Here is a 20,259-nt window from a genome sequence, read left to right on the forward strand (position 1 = left end):
CTAGAACCAAGTTTGTGGCAGCTTTGATCATTTTCAGGCTGACTAGGGATGTGAACTGAACCATTAGAAATGTTAGTAGCTGTCTGTGTTATAGTTCTAGGCGGTTGAGCCCTTGTGCATGTGAAGAAAGCCCCATACCACGGGGCCACGTCTCACTTGTCTTGTTGTTGTTGGTCCTGGAGTCTGAACTGAGGGCTTCCTATTTGCTAGGAAGGAGACCTCCCAGCTCACGACTTAGGGTTGAACTCAGGGTCTCTCTCTCTTGCTAGGCTGGTGTTTTACCACCTGAACCACACCTCCAACCCTTGCTTCATTATATGGCCCATCCGTGGGTGCAGAACGGAGCAAGCAGGCCTCACTGGTTCTGAACGTCTAGTCCTTGACGTGGCTCTGGAATGGATCATTTTCCCGTAGGAGTTACAAAAGACTTACAGAAAAACCCACCAAGTCCCCAATCCGTGGGTGGGTGGAAGGCCCACACCACCCCGCCCCTCCCCACCCCTCCCCTCCCCACGCACCCCTCCCCGCCCACACCTCCCCCTCCCCACCCCGCCCCTCCCTACGCACCTCTCCCCGCCTCTCCCCACGCACCCCTCCCGCCCCTCTCCCCACCCCGCCCCTCCCCACGCACCCCTCCCCACCCACACCTCCCCCTCCCCACGCACCCTTCTCCCTCCCCACCCCGCCCCTCCCTATGCACCTCTCCCCGCCTCTCCCCACGCACCCCTCCCCGCCCCTCTCCTCACCCCGCCCCTCCCCACGCACCCCTCCCCACCCATGCCTCCCCCTCCCCACGCACCTCTCCCCGCCTCTCCCCACGCACCCCTTCCGCCCCTCTCCCCACCCCGCCCCTCCCCACGCACCCCTCCCCACCCACACCTCCCCCTCCCCACGCACCCTTCTCCCTCCCCACGCACCCCTCCCCACCCCGCCCCTCCCTACGCACCTCTCCCCGCCTCTCCCCACGCACCCCTCCCCGCCCCTCTCCCCACCCCGCCCCTCCCCACGCACCCCTCCCCACCCACGCCTCCCCCTCCCCACGCACCTCTCCCCGCCTCTCCCCACACACCCCTCCCCGCCCCTCCCCACACACCTCTCCCCACGCACCCCTCCCCACCCCGCCTCTCCCCCACACTCCTCCCCGCCCCGCCCCTCCCCACGCACCTCTCCCCACTCACCCTCCCCGCCCCTCCCGACGCACCCCTCCGCCATCTTTGCGCTGCGCCAACCGCGGCTTCCTTCCGCGATCGGGAGTTTCGCGCCAAACGATTCCTCACACAAAATGGAACCCGGAAAGAGGCGGGGTTTGACGTCAAGCGCGAAGCAGCCAATCGTCTCCGGGAATCCGTCTCGGAAGGCGGGATTTGCGGGCCCTGAGCGACCCAATCGCTGACCGCGGGGCCTAAGCGAGCCAATAGGAGCGCCTCTGCCGCGGCGGCGAGCCCCGACCACTTCTTTTCCCGCGAAACTCGGCGGCCGGCGCGTGGAGGTGCGTGTTTGGGTCGGGGTGCGAGTGCGGCCAGGCTGAGGTGAGGCCGGCGGGACCCGGAGTGGGGGGCGGCTCCCCTGGGCGGTGCGGAGGGGCACGGTGCCGCGTCTCGGGGCGCGGCGGGTGCGGACGGGGGTCCCGGCGTCCGCGGGGGAGGGCGCCGCGCGGCCCCGCGCCCGCTCATCTCCGCTCCCTCGCCAGGTGGGCCGTCATGTCGGGCTTCGACGATCCCGGAGTCTTCTACAGCGACAGCTTCGGCGGGGACGCCGGCGCCGACGAGGGCCAGGCCCGCAAGTCGCAGCTGCAGAGGCGCTTCAAGGAGTTCCTGCGGCAGTACCGAGTGGGCACCGACCGCACGGGCTTCACCTTCAAGTACAGGTGGGAGCCTGGGGGCGCCCCGCGGGGGACCCCGGGCCCGGGGGCGCGCCAGGAGCCGGGGAGCAGGGAGCCGGCCTCCCCGCGACGTGGGCGAGCCACCTGCTGAGGTACCCCCCCCCCCACCACCCGGCTGGAGCCACCCGGGCTGCCTGCTTCTGCCTTTTATGGCGGGGCAGGGGGGTGTTGAGCTCAGAGCCTGGGTGCTGTCGCTCAAGGCTGGAACTCTACCGCTTTAGTCACATCCCACTACTTTTATGGTGATGGATTGGAGATCAGAGTCTCAAGGACTGCCCAGTCTCAGCCTCAGGCGTAGTTAGAATTCCTGGTGCCCCTCTCTTGTTCTGTCTCTAGTCATACAGTCTGCTTCCACGATGTCTGTGATCTGGGGATTTATACTTCTGGGTGCTGTGAAGTGGAACTTCATTGCTATCTTGCACATCCAGGCCCTGAACCTGGGGTTGGGCCAGCAACTGGCACTGCCACCTCTGTGCCAACCTTGTTGTCAAGGGAAGGAGGGGTAGAAGCTAACAATGAATCTTTGTTTTGTGGGGAAATATGGAAACAGTTAAGCTCCCAGCGGAGTTGGCATTTTGACTTGTGGAAGGCTGAGTTGGGGGTTCAGGGTATTCTCTGATAGTAAGGGGTGTTCATTGCCAGACTGGGTGTTGTATTGGTTCTTGGATGTGAGATAGAAGGGAGTGAGACAGAGACCCAGGCTGTGCATAGGTTGTGGACCATAAATAAGTGACATAGTCTCAGAGTTTGAGGTTGTGCCAACTTGGCCTCCAGTAGTGAGACAAGGCTTCAAATCATCCTGCAGCAAAAGAGCTGCTTAGTCTTTTGTTGCTGTGTGCCCTGCACCAATGTCCTTCGGCCATGCTGAAAATCCAGGGATTTTCTTGGACGCTGTCTCTTTTGGCAGTAGGGAGCCTCCCCAGCGCTAGATGATGGAATGTAGGAAACTAGCCGGCTGAGGGAGGGCATGTAGTGGCTATCTAGGATGGAGTCCGGGGTGTGCGTGGATCTCAGTGGGCATTACTCTCCTGTTCTGCATCCTTGCTGCCCCCAGAGATGAACTCAAGAGGCATTACAACTTGGGGGAGTATTGGATCGAGTTGGAGATGGAGGACCTGGCCAGCTTTGATGAAGATCTGGCTGACTACTTGTACAAGCAGCCAGCCGAGCAACTGCAGCTGGTGAGTGGGATCCATCCTGGAGTCCACCCCTGGGCCTGGACCTGTCCTGTCACAAACAGCTTGTGTCCTTGTTCCTCTAGCTAGAGGAAGCTGCCAAGGAAGTGGCTGATGAGGTGACTCGACCCCGGCCCGCTGGCGAGGAGGCACTGCAGGACATCCAGGTCATGCTCAAGTCCGACGCCAGCCCGTCTAGCATTCGAAGCCTGAAGGTGAGTCCAGGGGGAGGGCTTTGGAGTAGGCAGCCGGCACTAGTTGTGTAACTCTGAGCAAGGTCTTTCTTTAAAATGAACTCACTGGACTGATGGTTATTGAGCTTATTCTTGAGAGAAGGCATTGAGTTCCAGCAGAGATAAAGGTAAAGTACCTGGTCTCCTGGAGGAGATTATGAAGCCTGTAAACATTTCCCACTGTAACTTATTTATTTTGCCCATGCCAGGGCTTGAACTCTCGGCCTGGGCACTGTCCTTGAGCTTTTTTTGCTCTAGGCTAGTATTCCACCACTTGAGCCACAATACTGCTTCTCTGTTATATGTAGTACTGAGGAATCAAACTCAGAGCTTCATGCATGCTAGGCAAGTGCTGTACTACTAAGCCACATTCCCAGCCGTCACCATAACTTTAGATGGTTGGAAATGCCACAAAAGCCATCAAGGTAGTGACAAGAAAGTGGGGGCTTCCAGGGAAATGGAGAAGCTTCTTGGGGGAGGTGACATTTGAGCAAACCAGTGGAAGAGAGAGTGTGTGAGTGCGTGTGTGTTACACCAAGTGGCTGTTTCCTGTCCCATAGTTTGCTACTCAGTGTGTTCTTAAAGTGGGAGAAATAGCCAAGGAATGGTTAGATAAGATGATTAGTGTGATAGGTGTGAAGAAAAGAAAATGGGGGGCCAGGTGACCATGGTTGAGAGAGATGGAAAGGTAACTCTTTGAGTAATATCTACCCTACCAGATGGCAGCCAGGGGAAGAGCATTCTGTGCTTAGGGAGCAGGTGGCCCTGTGGTGTGGCCTGTATGGGGGACCAGAAACCAGTGTGGCTGGTACACGTGAAGATGAAAGAAAGAAGGTGGAGAGGCCAGGTGGCCAGGGCCTTTCCCGTCAAAGAATTGTGGTTGGTTTGTTTTGTTTTTGAACACAAGAAGAACCTGGAGGTAGTAAGGAGGAATAGTCAGATTGTGCTTTTTTTTTTTTCCCCCTCCAGTCCTGGGGCTTAAACTCAGGGCCTGAGCATTGTCCCTCAATTTGTTTTGCTCAAGTCTAACTCGCTACCTCTTAAGCCACTTCCGGCTTTTTCTGTGTATGTTATTGAAGCATTGAGGAATGGATCCTAGGATTTCATGCATGCTAGGCAAGCACTCTACCACTAAGCCACCTTCCCAGCCCTCTGGGTAGTTTTTGAGCTGAACAGAAAGCTGTGGGCCCTTCTCACAGCTCTGCTACCTCCTCCAGTGCTGCCTAGGTGATCCCCTTGTCTCCTTAACCAACCAGCCTCCCGGTGGCTCTGTTACAGTCAGACATGATGTCACACCTGGTGAAGATTCCCGGTATCGTCATTGCGGCCTCCGCCGTTCGCGCGAAGGCCACCCGCATCTCCATCCAGTGCCGCAGCTGCCGCAACACCCTCACCAACATACCCATGCGCCCTGGTCTGGAGGGCTATGCCCTGCCCAGGAAGTGCAACACGTGAGTGTGTCACTAGGGAGGACGTGGAGGAGGTGACCTGAGTCACCTGGAAGGGAGAGAACAATGACAAGGGCTGCTTGTGGCTGTCAGAGAGTGCTGCGCTTGCTCGCTCTCGGAAGGGCTGGCCCAGGGGTGGGCTGTTTCCCCCACTAGGATGCTCAGACTGCTGGGTAGATCTCAGAGTTGGGTAGGAAGTGTGGGTCAGAACCTCTAAAGAAAACTTGTTCACTAGGCCAGGCCAGCATGCTGGCAGCCACACTCCATTATTTAATGTGTTGCCCTATGAATGCAGAGGCTGAGTGGGCATACCAAGCCACATTATTTACTGTTTGACTCTTAAGAGGAAGTGTGTGCTAGCACCCATTGAAAGAATTCCTTCTTCACTCTGGCTGCCTTTCCTTGGCCTCCTCCGCTGGCTGCTTTTCAGCTTATACATCATTCTAGCTGCTGTCAGCCTTACTTAAAGCTGCATAGTATTCTTCCCTGTCTCCAGCATTCTCCTCCTCTGGTGTTCTCCATCTTGGCCTCAGCTCTGCGCAGTCTGCCTTCAAACTATGGTCCTCAGATCTCAACCAAGTAGCTAGGGTTATGGTTGTGGGTCATTAGCACTCACTCTTCTTCTTGTATTTGGCATACATGCCTGGTCACTCTTTGATCTGCCTTGTTTCGAAACATAACATGCCTTGTTTTCTTTCATAACACAGACCCAGGTTACATTATGTAGTTAATTGCTTTTTGGACTCTGATTAGAACTGGGCTCTACAGAGTGTGGGCTTTTTGTTTGCTACTGTGTACCCTCATGTAGAGTAACATGCAGTGTGATGTTTTTCTCTGGTAGTATTACGTATGTTGCTATTAGAGTTGTTGAATCTATTCAACTTTATCATATAGGGCCCATAGAGACCTACATGCTCAGAATGCTATCTCAGATCTCAGTGAAGAAACCTGTGGACTATAATGAATGTGTTTTTTTTTTTTTTTGCCAGTCCTGGGCTTGAGCTCACGGCCTGAGCACTGACGTTGGACTTTCTCAACGCTAGAGCTCTCTACCACTTAAGCCTTAGCACCACTTCTGTTTTTTGTTTTTTTTTTTCTATGTATGTGTTACTGAGGAATCAAACCTGGCTCTTAGTGACATGCTAGGCAAGCACTCTACCACTAGGCCAAACTTCCGGCCAGACTTGTTTTTTTGCCAGTCCTGGGGCTTGAGCTCAGGGCCTGAGCATTGTCCTTGGGCTTTCCTTAAGACTAGAGCGATGAATGGGTTTTATGTATTTAGTAGAGGACTTGAGGATCTAGCTGTGAATGTGCTGTTTGTAGGGGTTGAACTCAAGACTTACACATTGTCCCTTAGCTTTTTTCACTCAAGGCTGACACTATCTACCACTCAAGCCACAGCTTCTCTTCCAGCTTTTTGGTGATTACTAGAGATAAGAGTCTCACAGACTTTCCTTACAGGGCTGGCTTTAAATTATAAGCCTCCGATCCTGAGTAGCTAGGATTACAGAGGCAAGCCAGCAGGACCCAGCTGGTCTAGCTGTTCTTAACCTGGCCTAGCTGTGTGTACGACTTGTCTGCCACCTCTGAGCATGCCAGGGGAGGAGCCAGACCTCTCACAGTTCTCCCAAGCTCCAGTGGCGCTCTAGCTATCATGGAGCCGGCCTCCTTTTGAGGTCTCTCCCTTTGTTGTGACTCCAGCCTTTGGATCTTTTTGGTAGCTCTGATGACCACTATTTCTCTCGCAGGGATCAGGCTGGGCGCCCCAAGTGCCCACTGGACCCATACTTCATCATGCCCGACAAGTGCAAGTGTGTGGACTTTCAGACCCTAAAGCTGCAGGAGCTGCCCGATGTGGTGCCCCACGGTGAGATGCCCAGACACATGCAGCTCTACTGCGACAGGTAGGTGGGAGGGACCAAAAGATGGGAGCATCCTGCTGCATCTCTAACCTGGATGCTGGTGTGGGCCTGGATGCTGGGTGTGGACTGGGTCTTCGAGTATGTTGAGTGGGGAGGAGAGGATGTGCCTGGTGCTTTCTTTTTGATCATCTTGAGGCCAGGCACTTCTGTGCTCCATGTTGTACGGGTGGAAGTGTGACTTGGGAGATAGTTAAATGACTTTTTTTTTTTTCTTTTTTTTGGTGCCAGTCTTCCAGTCTTGGGGTCTGAATTCAGGGCCTAGGTGCTGTCCCTGAGGGTGTGTGTGTGTGTGTGTTTTGGTAGTTAATTGGAAATAGCTTCACAGACTCTTTCCTGTTCAGGCTCAAAGAGTTGCCAGGGGCTCTTCAATGTCACACAGTTGCTCTGTGCCCCATCTTTGCCTCATTGGCTCTAGAGCAGCTTGGAGATTTCCCTGAGTGTTGTATTTTCAAGTGGAAATGAAAACCTAGATGCAGATTGACTTGGCTGAGCTGAGATGGGGTCAGACAGAGATAGGAAATGGGGCGTGGTCCTAGCAGGGAGGGTGGCAGGGCAGGAGGAGGAAGTCTTCCTCTGAGAGGGCTGATGGCCTGAGCTGAAGATGGGGTGTCTGACGCATTGTGGACAGGTCACCAAGCCTCTCCTTTGACCAGCAGATGAGAGTTAAGACTCTACCATTGTCATTGCATGCTCCAAACAGCTGCGCCATCTGGGCTTGGGGTGGTTGGGAAGGGGAGAAGGTGCTTTGTTCCTGTGGGAGTGGAGCCAGCCCAGAGGCCATTGTGGGACATGCTAAGCTAAGTTGGCAATGAGTTGGTGGGAGTGGGTGGGTCAGGATCTTGCTGCCTCAGGACCTTAGCTTCTCCTCTTTCCCTTCCTTTCCTCGTAGGTACCTGTGTGACAAGGTTGTTCCCGGGAACAGGGTCACCATCATGGGCATCTATTCCATCAAGAAGTTTGGCCTGAACGCCAATAAGGGTCGTGACAGGGTGGGTGTGGGCATCCGGAGCGCCTATATCCGTGTCCTGGGCATTCAGGTGGACACCGATGGCTCCGGTGAGTTGGCTTGGCCTTTACCATTTGGCAAGTTCATACAGCTCCCTTAACAGGCACCTCATTGCCATCAGCCTCTAGTTGTTTATTACATCAGTTGAATTTTTGTGGTGGTATTAAGGATTGAACTCAAGGCCTGGCATTATGGTTTAGCATTCTTCCTAGCATTCTACCACTTGACCCATGCCTCTAAGTCTGGCTTTTTGCTGATTAAGTGGGCTGGCTTTGAACCTCTGTGCAAAGGACCTAGGATTGCAGGCATGAACCACCAGTACCGGATAGAAAGTTCCTTTTTTTTTTTTTTTTTTTAAAACCAGATCCTGCCTCAGGTTTATTGGTAGAAATGACACTGGCCACTGTCCCCCTGAAGATGGCGGCCAGGGAGCCACAGCAGTCCTCTTGTCCTCACACTGGCAGACAAAGGTCTTCATTGTGGGGCCTTTACATGGCCCTGGGTACTCTTAGGGGCTGCAGCCTGGACCTGAGCTGGAGCGGCAGCTGGAGCCTGGGCCTTGGTTTGTGCCTTGGCCTGGGCCTTGGCCTGGGCCTTAGCCAAGGCCTGGGCCCTGGCCTTGGGCTGGGTGATCCTGCGGCCCTTGGCGATGTAGGCATGGATGTACTTGCTCAGCTTGGGGTGGGTGATGTAGGCGAGTCACTGAAGCTTGCTGTCTGTTGCTCACTACTTTGGGCTCTCCAGGGTCTCGATGGCCTCAGCCCGCGAGCTCATGCCCTTGGCATTGTTGGCCTGCATCTTCTTAAAGCCCCTCTTGTTGTGCTTCTTAGCAAAATGCTTGGAGCTTGAGGTCCACCCCCTCCAGAGACTCAATATCTTGAAACCAGAAAGAAAGAACGTTTCTTTTTATAATGAGCAAAAATTTGTTGCCCCAAAATACACACCTCTTGATCCTAGCTATGTCCCCATCTGGGGCCCCTGCACTGAGAGCGTTTGCCCGAATGTAAGCTCAAGAAACCCAGAGGCTCAAGGCTGAAGGGCTTGAATGTAGAGTCAAGAATGCAGGTTTCAGGTTAGACAGGCGCTTAGGATCCGGTTGGGGAGAAAGGGTACTGTGGAAGCAAGGAACCATGGAGAACAATAACAGGTGATTCTAGTCTCTGGCCACTAGATCTGACTAGTGTATGTACAACCCATCTGTGTGTCTCTAGGTTTATCTGTCTAGCTGTTGACATGGCATGTCTGTTTAGTCCTTGAAGAGCACACAGTGAGGACCTATCTTTCCCTACCCTTCTGTTGGCTCCCTTTCCACCTTCCCTTCCTCTCTTCCCAGTTTGCTCAGCAACTCTCGCACCTCCACTAGATTCTCTGTGGCTCTCTCTCATCTTCCCACCTCTTCTGTCAGATTTCCCCTTTCAGAATATCTAGGTTCTGGCTGTTTCTCACTACCCCTCCCTCACCTGGACCCCCATGCCTGCCTGATTGTAGGTCCTCCAGTTCCCCCTGACTTCCCCTGTCAGCGGTGATGTGACTATAGATGTCACTCACTCCTTGGTAGCAGTGCCTCTCCCCTTGACCACATGGGAGCCTTGTGGTCTTGATAGGCTGGCATGATTTTGCCTTTGATTGCTCAGGCTTTGCCCCACCTCACCCTTCCCTTCACTTCCTGGACCTAGAGGAGGCCAGGCTCTCTTGAGATTTTGGACATCGGGGATTGCTTTGAGCCTCCTGGCTGGCCTTGCCCTGAAGGGCCTCCCTGAGGGAGTTCCTGAACTGGCAACCAGGCTGGGAAAGTAGGCTGGATGGAGGTGGTCTCCCCACAATCACTCAGTCGCCTGCCCTCCCCACCCTAGGCCGCAGCTTTGCAGGGGCAGTGAGTCCGCAGGAGGAGGAGGAGTTCCGTCGCCTGGCCGCCCTCCCCAATGTCTACGAGGTCATCTCCAAGAGCATTGCCCCCTCTATCTTTGGGGGCATGGACATGAAGAAGGCCATTGCCTGCCTGCTCTTTGGAGGCTCCCGAAAGAGGTGAGTGACTGGGGCCGAGGAGAATAAGGACATGGCCCTGGGAGGACAGCTGCTGGGTGAACCGCGTTCTGTTCTCTCCACATTCTGCTGTACCCTCAGCCTGCTGCCCACGCCTGGCTTACTGGCAGCTGCTTACCCACATACCCATGCCAGAGGTCCCCTTGCCATCCTGGCTCTTGAGTAGGCTGTGAGAGAGGACTGGGCTTTGGGCTTTGAGTACTGGGACCAAAGATTTAATCACTACTCTGCTTACTGTGTGTGTGTTCTCAGATGGGGTCCCAGCCCCACCTTTCTTATTTTTTATTTTATGTTTTTGCCAGTCCTGGGGCTTGAACTCAGGTCTTGAGCACTGTCCTTGGGCTTTCTCAAGGTTAGCGCTCTACCACTTGAGCCACAGCACCACTTTTTCCCCCCAATATATGTGGTACCAAGGAATCAAACCTGGGCCTTCATGCATGCTAGGTGAGCACTCTACCACTAGGCCAAACTCCCGGGCCCAACCCGACCTTTCTTTTTTTTTTTTTGGCCAGGCGTGGGGCTTGAACTCGGGGCTTGAACTCGGGGCCTGAACACTGTCCTTGGATTTTCTCAAGGCTAGAGCTCTACCACTTGAGCCACAACACCACTTCCAGCTTTTTGCTATGTATGTGGTACTGAAGAATTGAACCCGGGTCTTCATGCATGCTAGGCAAGGACTCTACCACTAGGCCAAACTCCCGGCCCCAACCCGACCTTTCTTTTTTTTTTTTTTTGGCCAGTCCTGGGCTTGAGCTCAGGGCCTGAGCACTGTCCTTGGACTTTCTCAAGGCTAGAGCTCTACCACTTGAGCCTCAGCACCACTTGTATGTGGTACCGAGGAATCGAACCTGGGTCTTCATGCATGCTAGGCAAGCACTTTACCACTAGGCCAAACTCCCGGCCCCCAACCTTTCTTAACTGAAGTTTTCTTTCACATGAGAAAACATGGAAAACCTACACTTAAAAGATAGTAATCAGACAAATCAGTAGTTTGAGGATTACTTGGACTATAGAATGAAAGTTTATTTAGAAATAATTAAAAAAAAATTAAAGGCCGGGATGCACGAAGCCTTGTGTTTGATTTCTCAGTACCACATACACAGAAAAGGCCAGAGTACTTGTTTTGAGAAAGCCCAAGGACGGCATTCAGGCCATGAGTTCAAGTCCCAGGGCTGGCTCCCAAGATATATATCCTTTTGGAGCTCTAAGATAATAAGGAAATAAACAATAGTAGCAATAATACATTTAATTGTAGTCCTGACATTTTTCTAAATCCTGATAAAGACAATCCCAGCCTGAAGATGTTGGTTTTGTAGTTGAGGAAATGGAGAAGAGAAGGGGCTTCAGTGGTAGAGCCAGGAGGCTGTCCTGTGGTACTGTTCCTCTGCATGGGCCCACTCCACAGATAGCTCCTTTTCTCTTTTGGGAGCAGTGTTTATCAGATGCCAGCTGTGCTGAGTGTAACTCTGAATGCCAGTCTTCACCCTCCCTCCCTGGGGGGCAAGCTGCATCCTCCATTGCTAGGCAGAGCCTGCCACAGAATCACGGGAACGGTGTGAACATGGGATTGGGCGGGGACTCCTGCCTTCCCACTTGATCTGAAGCTCATTAGAGATGGGGTTGGCTGCTGGCCTGCCATTTGATGGACCAGCCAGTGTGTCAGCCTTCAAGTGGACTCAACATTGTTCACCCATCCCTTCTTCCCAGGCTCCCTGATGGACTAACTCGACGCGGGGACATCAACTTGCTGATGCTGGGGGACCCTGGGACGGCCAAGTCCCAGCTTTTGAAGTTTGTGGAGAAATGCTCTCCCATTGGAGTAAGTGCTACAGACAACCTCCCCACTTGCCTGTTCCAGCAGGCAAGCAGGTAGAGCCTCTGGGTCTCCAAGATACCCTGAGCCTGGTGTACCATCTCCTCATTCTTCTTGGCTGTGCTCGGGTTCTTTAGAGAGGAAGAACCAGTAGGCATGCATAGATTTGGGGACCTTGTCTGAGTCAGACTCAATTTGGGTTTCAGCCTGGTCATTAATGGGCTCTGGGCTTGGAGCAGTTATCTGGTGTTCCTGAGCCCTAACTTCTCTGTTTGTTACATGGGCAACACTTGGAATGATACTGGCTGCAATCAATGGCCAGATACTGTGTTGGATGGGAATTTAATCATCCATCCTCAGCACTGTGATGGATTTGCTCACCCCGTGTGCATAGAGAGACACAGGGACAGAAGTGCACAGTGTCTCACCTGAAGTCCTACTGTTGCTGAGCGGGGGTCCTTGGTGCATAAATGGGGATATGGGAAGGCATCTGACTACTATGGGTCGTGGGCTGCCGCTGTACAGCAGGAGGTGGTTTTTGGATACAGGTTTGCCAAGTTCACACTGGCACTGTATTATAGGAATACTGTGACCTAGCTGGATGCAGTGGCTCACACCCGTAATCTTAACTACTCAGGAGGCTGAGATCTGAGGATTGTGGTTCAAACTCAGCCCAGATACTATAGTCAGTGAGACTTTTTTTTTGCCAGTCCTGGGCATGAGCTCAGGGCCTGAGCACTGTCCCTGGTTTTTCTCAAGGATAGGGCTCTACCACTTGAGCCACAGCACCACTTCTGGCTTTTTGCTATATATGTGGTATCGAGGAATTGAACCTGGGTCTTCGTGCATGCTAGGCAAGCACTCTACCACTAGGCCAAATTCCCAGCCCCGAGACTTTTTTTTGTGGTTGTGGGGCTTGAACTTGGCCTGGGCACCGTCCCTGAGCTCTTCAGCTCCAGGTTACCGCCCTATCCTTGAGCCAAGCCCCACTTCCGTTTTCTAGAAGTTAAGGTTGAAGATAAGAGTCCCAGGTCCTTTTGTGTCCAGGCTGGCTTTGAACCTTGACCCTCAGATTTCAGCCTTCTGAGTAGCTAGGATTACAGATGTGAACCACTGTACCGGCAGTCTGTGAGACTCTCATCTCCAGTTAACCACCAGAAAACTGGAAGTGGCACTGTGGCTCAAGGGGTAGGGCAGTAGCCAGGGGCTGAAGAGCTCAGGGACAGTGCCCAGGCCCAGAGTTCAAGTCCCATGATTGACAAAAAAAAATACTGTGACCTGCACACGTGAGTCATGCTGTCTAGTTATGTGTTCTAGTGGTAGCCCCATGATCTGTGTGTCCTCTTTTGTGTGTGTGTGTGTGTGCGTGTATGGGTGCTATCCTGAGCTTTTTTTTTGCTTAAGGTCCATGCTCTACCATTTCCAACACTGCTCCACTTCACTTTTGGCTTTTTGGTGGTCCATTGGAGATAAGAGTCTCACAGGCTTTCTTTCCTGCAGTGGCTTGGAACCTTGATCCTCAGATCTTAGTCTTGTGAGTAGCTAGGATTATGGCTTTGAGCCACTGTGCCCAGCTTGTGTCTTGTTCAAGGGCATCTCAGCTCGGACTTTCCACATTTTGAGTTCTTAGTGGTAACATGGAATATTAAGTTTAAGTAGATAACAGTGAAGTCTCTATCCCGGCACCAAGGTCAGTTCCAAGTAACCATTCCTTTATGTCTCTGGGCCCACCTCACACGGCTGTGACGAGGCTCTGGTAAGCTGTGTTTCCTCCAGGGTCCAACATCTAAGGTGGCTTCCCCTTTCAGATTAAAGAGCCCTCCACTAAGTCTTGATTTCTGTTGTGTGCTCTGTAGTCAGAAGTGTGATTTGGGGCTTCTGCATTCCCCCTGACTTAATGGGCTCAGCTTGGTCTGGAGTGAGCTTTGGACGCAGTTTCCCTGTTTCCTCTCCCAGGTGTACACATCAGGGAAAGGTAGCAGTGCTGCTGGCTTGACTGCCTCGGTGATGAGAGACCCCTCCTCCCGGAACTTCATCATGGAGGGTGGCGCCATGGTCCTGGCTGACGGTGGGGTCGTCTGTATTGATGAGTTTGACAAGGTGAGTTGGGGTCTCACAGTCAGGACCAGGCTGTGACCGCAGGTGGGGCTGGCCGACACTGCCGCTGATTTGGAGGACTGCTGGTTGGTCCTTGTGTCTGTGGCTCTGTGGTAATTGAGAACTGCTTTGTTTCTCTGAGCCTCAGTATCTGTGTAGAGACTGGGGAGGAGAAAGCCACAACCTTGTTGGTCCCCGTGATTATGAGTGACTCAGTGTCTTTGTACTTGGGAGTCGTTGCCATTGCCTCCTGCTGGGGGCTGGGGGCTGGGGGTGTAGATCTAATGGACCTCTCTGTCCCCAATACAGATGCGAGAGGATGACCGTGTGGCTATCCATGAAGCCATGGAGCAACAGACCATCTCTATAGCTAAGGTGAGCGACCCTTTCTCGGAGCCTACTATGTTGTGTTCCAGCATGGCTGACTCTAAGCTGTTCTGAGCACCTTCGCTGAGTCCTGTTTGATTAACGCTGTGGTGACAGCAGTAGGCCTAGGAGAGAGGGGAGGGAAGGAGAGAGAGAAGAAAGAAAAGGGGAGGAAGGGGAAGGGGTCAGTCAGCGAGTGTTCCAGGGTTCTTGATCGTCTCCCACCCTCTGTCCCCCAGGCTGGGATCACCACCACCCTGAACTCACGCTGCTCTGTCTTGGCCGCTGCCAACTCAGTGTTTGGCCGCTGGGATGAGACGAAGGGGGAGGACAATATCGACTTCATGCCAACCATCTTGTCCCGCTTTGACATGATCTTCATTGTCAAGGATGAACACAATGAGGAGAGGGATGTGGTACGTTTACAGCAGGGCTGGTGACCACAGGGCCCGGCTATAGACCGACTCAGGTCCTCGAGGAAAGTGAACAGAACTCTTGGCCACTCCTGAGGGACATAGCCACCATCTGCAGCGTTGGAGAGGGGCTGGAGTCCTGTGGCCTGGTCTGTCTTTGCCACTGAACTTGCTGGGTAATCTGTGTTTGGATTTCTCTGGGCCTCAGTCTACGTACGAAGCAGGAAGTACAAATAGGAGAACCTCAGTGATGACTGGTAAAATTGGCATCACACATGTTGGGCAGGTATCTTTGAGCTGATAGTAAAACTCTGATAGAAAACAAATCTAATCGCCTAAAGAATCGACAAGTCCAGAGATTTAATGTACCTGTCTGGTTATTGGACAGCTCTGTTTCTGCCTCTCTTTTGCTCCCTTGGTGGAGCCTTGCTGCCTTGGTAAAGTCAAAGTGGTTTTATCTTGCTGGCTTTACTGCTTTACTGCTCCTGTGTTAGGTGGCGACCTCTTCTTACTTAGCCAGTAGTTCCAGCAGAAGACCTAGAATGAACTACCATTGGCTTGAGTAGACCTACTGTGCATCTGAAAAGCAGACTGTGTCCTCCCAAGTGCTGCTTAGGGAGAGTGGACCTGAGATCTGAATGCCCTCTGGCTCTGATTGGGGCCAGTCAGGTCTTCAGCCTGTCCCTCTTCTGTGAAGGTCATCTAGGCTCAGGAATGCCTATAGGCTGAACTAGTGTCCCCTCTGCCCCCCTAGATGCTGGCAAAACATGTGATCACCCTGCACGTGAGTGCTTTGACACAGACCCAGGCTGTGGAAGGCGAGATCGACCTAGCCAAGTTGAAGAAGTTCATTGCCTACTGCCGAGCGTGAGTGCTGACACAGGCCCTGTGGGGGTGAGATGGCCTGGGTTCCCTAAGATGGGAAAGAGCCCATTTCCCAGGCTTGGAGCTTCTTGGGTAGAATATCCCAACAGTGCCACTTGGTGTGAGTTACTTGTTTCTGTGGCATCTACTCACATCATCTGGCTCATATTGTCTGTTTTTTCTTTAGTTCTTTTTCTTTTTCCAGTCCGGGGGCTTGAACTCATGGACTAGGCACTGTCCCTGAGCTTTTGTCTAATGCTCAACCACTTGAACTATAGCTCCACTGTCAGCTTTTTGGTGGTTAATTGGAGAGAGTCAGATGTGTGATGGGGAGGAGTGGAGACTTCCAGGAAGCCCGCCACCTAGCAGGCTACCTGCTGCTGTCATAGTGACTGTGGGGACAGTGTCCACGATGCACTCAGTACAACGTATAATCGTCCTTGCTGTACTTGTGCCCTGAATCTCCCAAATAGCTTGCCAACCCATGTTAGGAAGCAGTGTTGCGGTGGGAAAGCCACTGGAAAGCCGGCAGGAAGAGCACCTGAGAAATTTCCTTTTGGCCTCATACTTGTTGCTCCCCACACATCCTGCAGGAGGTGTGGTCCTCGACTGTCGGCCGAAGCTGCAGAGAAGCTGAAGAACCGCTATATCATCATGCGGAGCGGGGCCCGTCAGCACGAGAGGGACAACGACCGCCGCTCCAACATCCCCATCACTGTGCGGTGAGCAGGAAGCTGGGCCTTGCTTCCCACAGCAGAGGCCCAGGGGTGTTTGACCAGGGAGGGGTCTGACTGTAGGAGCATGTGATAGGCGATGGGACAGTGGACATTCTCTACCATAGTCTTTACCTTCCTTGGGCACACTTCTCTCTGGTTCTAGGGGAGGGGAAGTTGGCTGAAGTCCTCTGAGCGCCTCATTTCTCCCATAGGCAACTGGAGGCCATTGTGCGTATCTCCGAGGCCCTGAGCAAAATGAAGCTACAACCCTTTGCCACTGAGGCAGACGTGGAGGAGGCCCTGAGGCTTTTCCAGGTGTCCACGCTAGATGCTGCTTTATCTGGCACCCTGTCAGGTGAGTGGGTGCTGGGCCACAGTCTTGGGAATCATGGGCAGGGTGCTGCTTCTTAGTGTGTGCTGTGCTTTCCCGGGCATCTTTGATAGTAATTTCTCTCATCTCTCTCCTAGCCATTTCCCCCGAAAAGTAGTAGGAATCAGCTTCTCTCCATCCTCTTATACCAGTTTGTTCACAGTAATTGTGATCTGTCATCACTGAGGAGTAGCAGTCCATCACAATCCTGTGTGCTGAGCTCAGAACCATGTCAATCAATGCTTCTCCAGACGTGGTCTTGATAGCCACTCTCTGGTTATCCTCCCATTCTCCCCCATCATAAGAGATCAGAAGATGGGTGTTCAGAGCTGGGAATGTGGCTCATGCCTGTAATTCTAGCTACTCAGGAGGCTGAGATCTGAGAATCGTGGTTCAAAGCCAGTCGGGCACTAAAGTACCTGAGGCTCTTATCTCCAGTTAATCATTAGAAAACTAGAAGACCGGAAGTGGGCCTGTGGCTCAAGTAGGGAGGTAGCCTTGAGCTGAAGAGCTCTGGGACAGTGCCCAGGCCCAGATCTGTTCAAACCCCATGACCCGCCAAAAAAAAAGTGTTTACATGGCCACTAGTCTTAGCAAGAATCCAGGCTCCTGGACCCGGGCTTTGAGCTCACATTGCCTATTTCTGCCTAGCCACTAAGCAGACTTTCCCAAGTATTACAGATTTGCTGGACTGTTTTTATTCAGCCAGTGTTTTGAGCTTCCTGCTTGCCAGGCACCATGTAAGTACTGGACATAAAAGAGCAAACCTGGGCTTCTCCTTGTTTTCCAAGGAGAGACAGACAATGAGGACAGATACCAGTCCTGGAGGTAAAAGGGGCAGTGGCAAGACTAGGTTTATTTGAGAGGGGGATGCTGCTTTCCATTGGACTGCGTAAAGGAGGGGTGGTGCCTCCCCAAGGGGTGTGCCTGCCCCAGGAGGGGCTTTGCTGTGTCATTTACCCAGGGGGCAGCAGGCTTGGGCAATAGGAACGCTCACATGCAGTCAAAGTTGGTAAGAAGCCCCTACTTCTAAGGGTTTTCTGGTGCACCACCCATCTGTGGCTCTTAGGGTGTCCTGCCTTCCCCCCTGGGTCCTGCCTTGCTTTCCATCTCAGATCAACCTCAGGATATTATCCCAGTCTCTCCAGCCAGCTGGGATCCATGTGTTAGAGCTTGAGTGACTTTTGACTTGTTAGCAGTTGTCAGCCAAAGGCAATTCATTGTTTCCTACAGAGCCCTCCAGTGGCTTTTTTTTTTCTGCCAGAGTCAAGGCCAGCCTGTCCCTTGGTCCCCAGGGGCTTATGGGACCTAGCTTCTAGTTACAACCCTGGCCACGTTCCTGCCACCCTACTAGCCCTGACTTGAATAAAAGAGATGCATTGCTGCCTGTGCCTTTGCACCTGCGCTGTCTGCCTAGACATTATTCTCCAGGCTCGCCTCATCATGGTTTTCACTGTCCCTGGGCATGCCACACTATTCTTTCTGCAGCTATCTCCCAGGTCTGGCTCAGGCATGTTCCCTTGGGTTAGCGGTTTCTGTGTCTAGCCCAGAATGGGGCCCCAGCACCCTGATTCCCCCTCATCTGACTTCTCACAGGAGTGGAGGGCTTCACCAGCCAGGAAGACCAGGAGATGCTGAGCCGCATTGAGAAACAGCTCAAGCGCCGCTTCGCCATCGGCTCCCAGGTGTCGGAACACAGCATCATCCAGGACTTCACCAAGCAGGTAGGCCTTGCCCGGCATTCATGTCCTTTTGCTCAGCACATAGGCCCTAGTGTGTGTGCGTGTGCGTGCGTGTGAAGTGGGTAATCATGGCTGTTCCTTATCCTGCCCTGTTCCAACCCGACCATCATTCCCTCTCGAGGTCAGGACAGGGGGTTTTTACATCCCTCCCAGAGACGGGTGACCAGGTTTGGGAGGGGTCACTTCTGGGTTGCCAGCCTCTCTCGTTATTTCTGTTGACTGCCTATGACGTGAGGAGGTGCAATCAGTAACCTGCACCCCACTGAACCCCTGGAGGACACGGAGTTTTCTAGACACTTGGGAGCTTGTCACGTTTATTTATGCATTTATTTTTTTAGTAATTTTCAGTCTGTGGATAGGAAGAATATCATGATTAGCTGAGTGCTAGGACCTCATACCTATATTCTCAGGAAGCTGAGACTTGAGGATCATGGTTGGAAGCCTGTCCTGGCAGAAGTCTGTGAGATTCTTATCTCCAACCCACAAAAAGCCACAAGTAAAGGTATGGCTCCTCAGATGGTAGACTGCCAGCTCTGAGCAAAAAAGCCAAGAGAGTTTGAGGCTGTTGAGGGCAAGCCCCAGTTCCAGCACACATCATCATAATTAGAAGACATTTATTCTAATATTTCCCCCACATTGTTTCTTAGCACCAATTAGTTGTATAAGGGATTTTATTATTAATTTTTATTTATTTATTTTGCCAGTCCTGGTACTTGAACTCGGGGCCTAAGCAAATTCCAAAGGCTAGCGCTCTACCACTTGAGCTACAGTACCACTTTCAGCTTTTCTTTTTCTTTTTTTGTGGGTCATGGGGCTTGAACTCTGGGCCTGAGCGCTGTCCCTGAGCTCTTCAGCTCAAGGCTACCACCCTACCCCTGGAGTCACAGTCCCACTTCCAATTTTTTAGTGACTAATTGGAGATAAGAGTCTCACATTCTTTAGTGCCCTTGTTGGCTTTGAACTGAGATCCTCAGATCTCATCCTCCTGAGCAGCTAGGATTCCAGGCGTGAGCTCACTTTCAGCTTTTCTTTGTATGTGGTACTGAGGAAATGAACCCAGGTCTTCAGCATGCTAGGCAAGCACTTTACCTCTAGGCCACACTCCGGGCCCAGGGATTTTATTTTGAGATACCCATATGTGCATGTGTTACTTGATCAGCTTCACTCCATTGCCTTCCCCATTCCCCTCTCACCTCAAACCCTTTTCAATAAGCTTCATTCCCTTTTCACCCTTCTTCACCCTCTCCATTGCCCATCTTCCCTCCCACTGGTCCTCCACCTATCCACATGTGTGCCTGTGACCTTCAAGAACATGGGGACAGAGCCCCACCTCCCCATGTTTCCTCTCCCTTGGGTCTTGGGAACACGAATGTAGCAGTTATAGAGGAGCAGGAAGGCCCTATAGAGGCCAAGAGTTGACAAAAGAGTGAGTTCTGCCGTCATAGGGACTTAAATCCCAGCACTTATTTGCTAGTAACTATAAGTGACTTAGCTCTTCTGCCTCTGTAAAATGGAATAGTTGGCTCATGTACGAGGAGACAGTAGGTGCTCCTCACACAGTAGGCCCTCAGGTGTCCTGGTGGCTGCAGGTAGAAGCCTTCCATAGGCTGTGAAGTCCCCGGGAGCTGGGGGGCCTGGTGACAGACACTCACCGGCAGTCTGTCTCCCCGCAGAAATACCCGGAGCATGCCATCCACAAGGTGCTGCAGCTCATGCTGCGCCGTGGGGAGCTCCAGCACCGCATGCAGCGCAAAGTGCTCTACCGCCTCAAGTGAGTTCTGCCCCCTCCCTGGAGTGTCACCGCACCCACTGCTTCCTGCATGCTGTCCTCCGTCGTCACCGTGCCTCTGCCCTGGAGGGCCAGCTACCAGGCCCTGCCTTGTCCCTGGACGCCGCCCCAGCTGCATTTTGAGGAGTGGGCTTTGGGCACTTGCTGTTGAATCATTGGGTGTGGAGTGTTCAGGCACCTGGGCACTCTGCCTTTGAAAGTCTGTCCCTCTGGGGGATACCCAGTCTCGGCAGGGTGGGCTAGGGGCATGACCAAGGCCCTGGAAGTGCACAGACAGACTTTTAGGATGGACTACCATCTAGGTGGGGTTTCTGTGCAAACTGTCCTATTGCTCAGCTTCTTCATGTTTCAGAGGAGAAATAAAGTTTTATGAAAGTCCC

General features: G+C 52.9%; 1 protein-coding gene across 3 annotated transcripts; it reads left to right on the top strand.

The window, feature by feature from the left end:
- Window positions 1-1,426: 1,426 nt before the first annotated feature.
- Window positions 1,427-20,257, top strand: Mcm5 (minichromosome maintenance complex component 5). 3 transcript variants are annotated; one of them, XM_090328595.1, is made up of 17 exons: window positions 1,427-1,507; window positions 1,691-1,867; window positions 2,937-3,063; window positions 3,144-3,272; window positions 4,569-4,741; window positions 6,487-6,642; window positions 7,550-7,716; window positions 9,520-9,691; window positions 11,417-11,528; window positions 13,479-13,622; window positions 13,929-13,994; window positions 14,225-14,401; window positions 15,153-15,265; window positions 15,856-15,984; window positions 16,191-16,333; window positions 17,945-18,072; window positions 19,764-20,257. In XM_090328595.1, the coding sequence occupies exons 2-17, from the start codon at window positions 1,701-1,703 to the stop codon at window positions 19,863-19,865; spliced, it is 2,205 nt and encodes a 734-aa protein (XP_090184721.1). In that variant the 5' UTR covers window positions 1,427-1,507; window positions 1,691-1,700; the 3' UTR covers window positions 19,866-20,257. The 3 variants fall into 3 exon arrangements, with proteins under 3 accessions (XP_090184721.1, XP_090184722.1, XP_090184724.1); XM_090328596.1 differs by having other exon boundaries at window positions 1,440-1,489; XM_090328598.1 differs by lacking the exon at window positions 1,427-1,507 and adding an exon at window positions 1,508-1,573.
- The last annotated feature ends 2 nt before the right edge of the window (window positions 20,258-20,259 follow it).

The sequence above is a fragment of the Megascapheus bottae genome, chromosome 2 (assembly GCF_031878675.1).
Source record: "Megascapheus bottae isolate mThoBot1 chromosome 2, mThoBot2.hap1, whole genome shotgun sequence".
Lineage (NCBI taxonomy): Eukaryota > Metazoa > Chordata > Mammalia > Rodentia > Geomyidae > Megascapheus > Megascapheus bottae.

Excerpts from the sequence above, each read along its gene's own strand:
- Mcm5 (XM_090328595.1), top strand. The coding sequence starts at position 1,701 with ATGTCGGGCTTCGACGATCCCGGAGTCTTCTACAGCGACAGCTTCGGC. Across the intron at positions 3,273-4,568 it reads CTAGCATTCGAAGCCTGAAG|TCAGACATGATGTCACACCT; the intron begins GTGAGTCCAGGG and ends GCTCTGTTACAG. Across the intron at positions 13,995-14,224 it reads AGACCATCTCTATAGCTAAG|GCTGGGATCACCACCACCCT; the intron begins GTGAGCGACCCT and ends TCTGTCCCCCAG.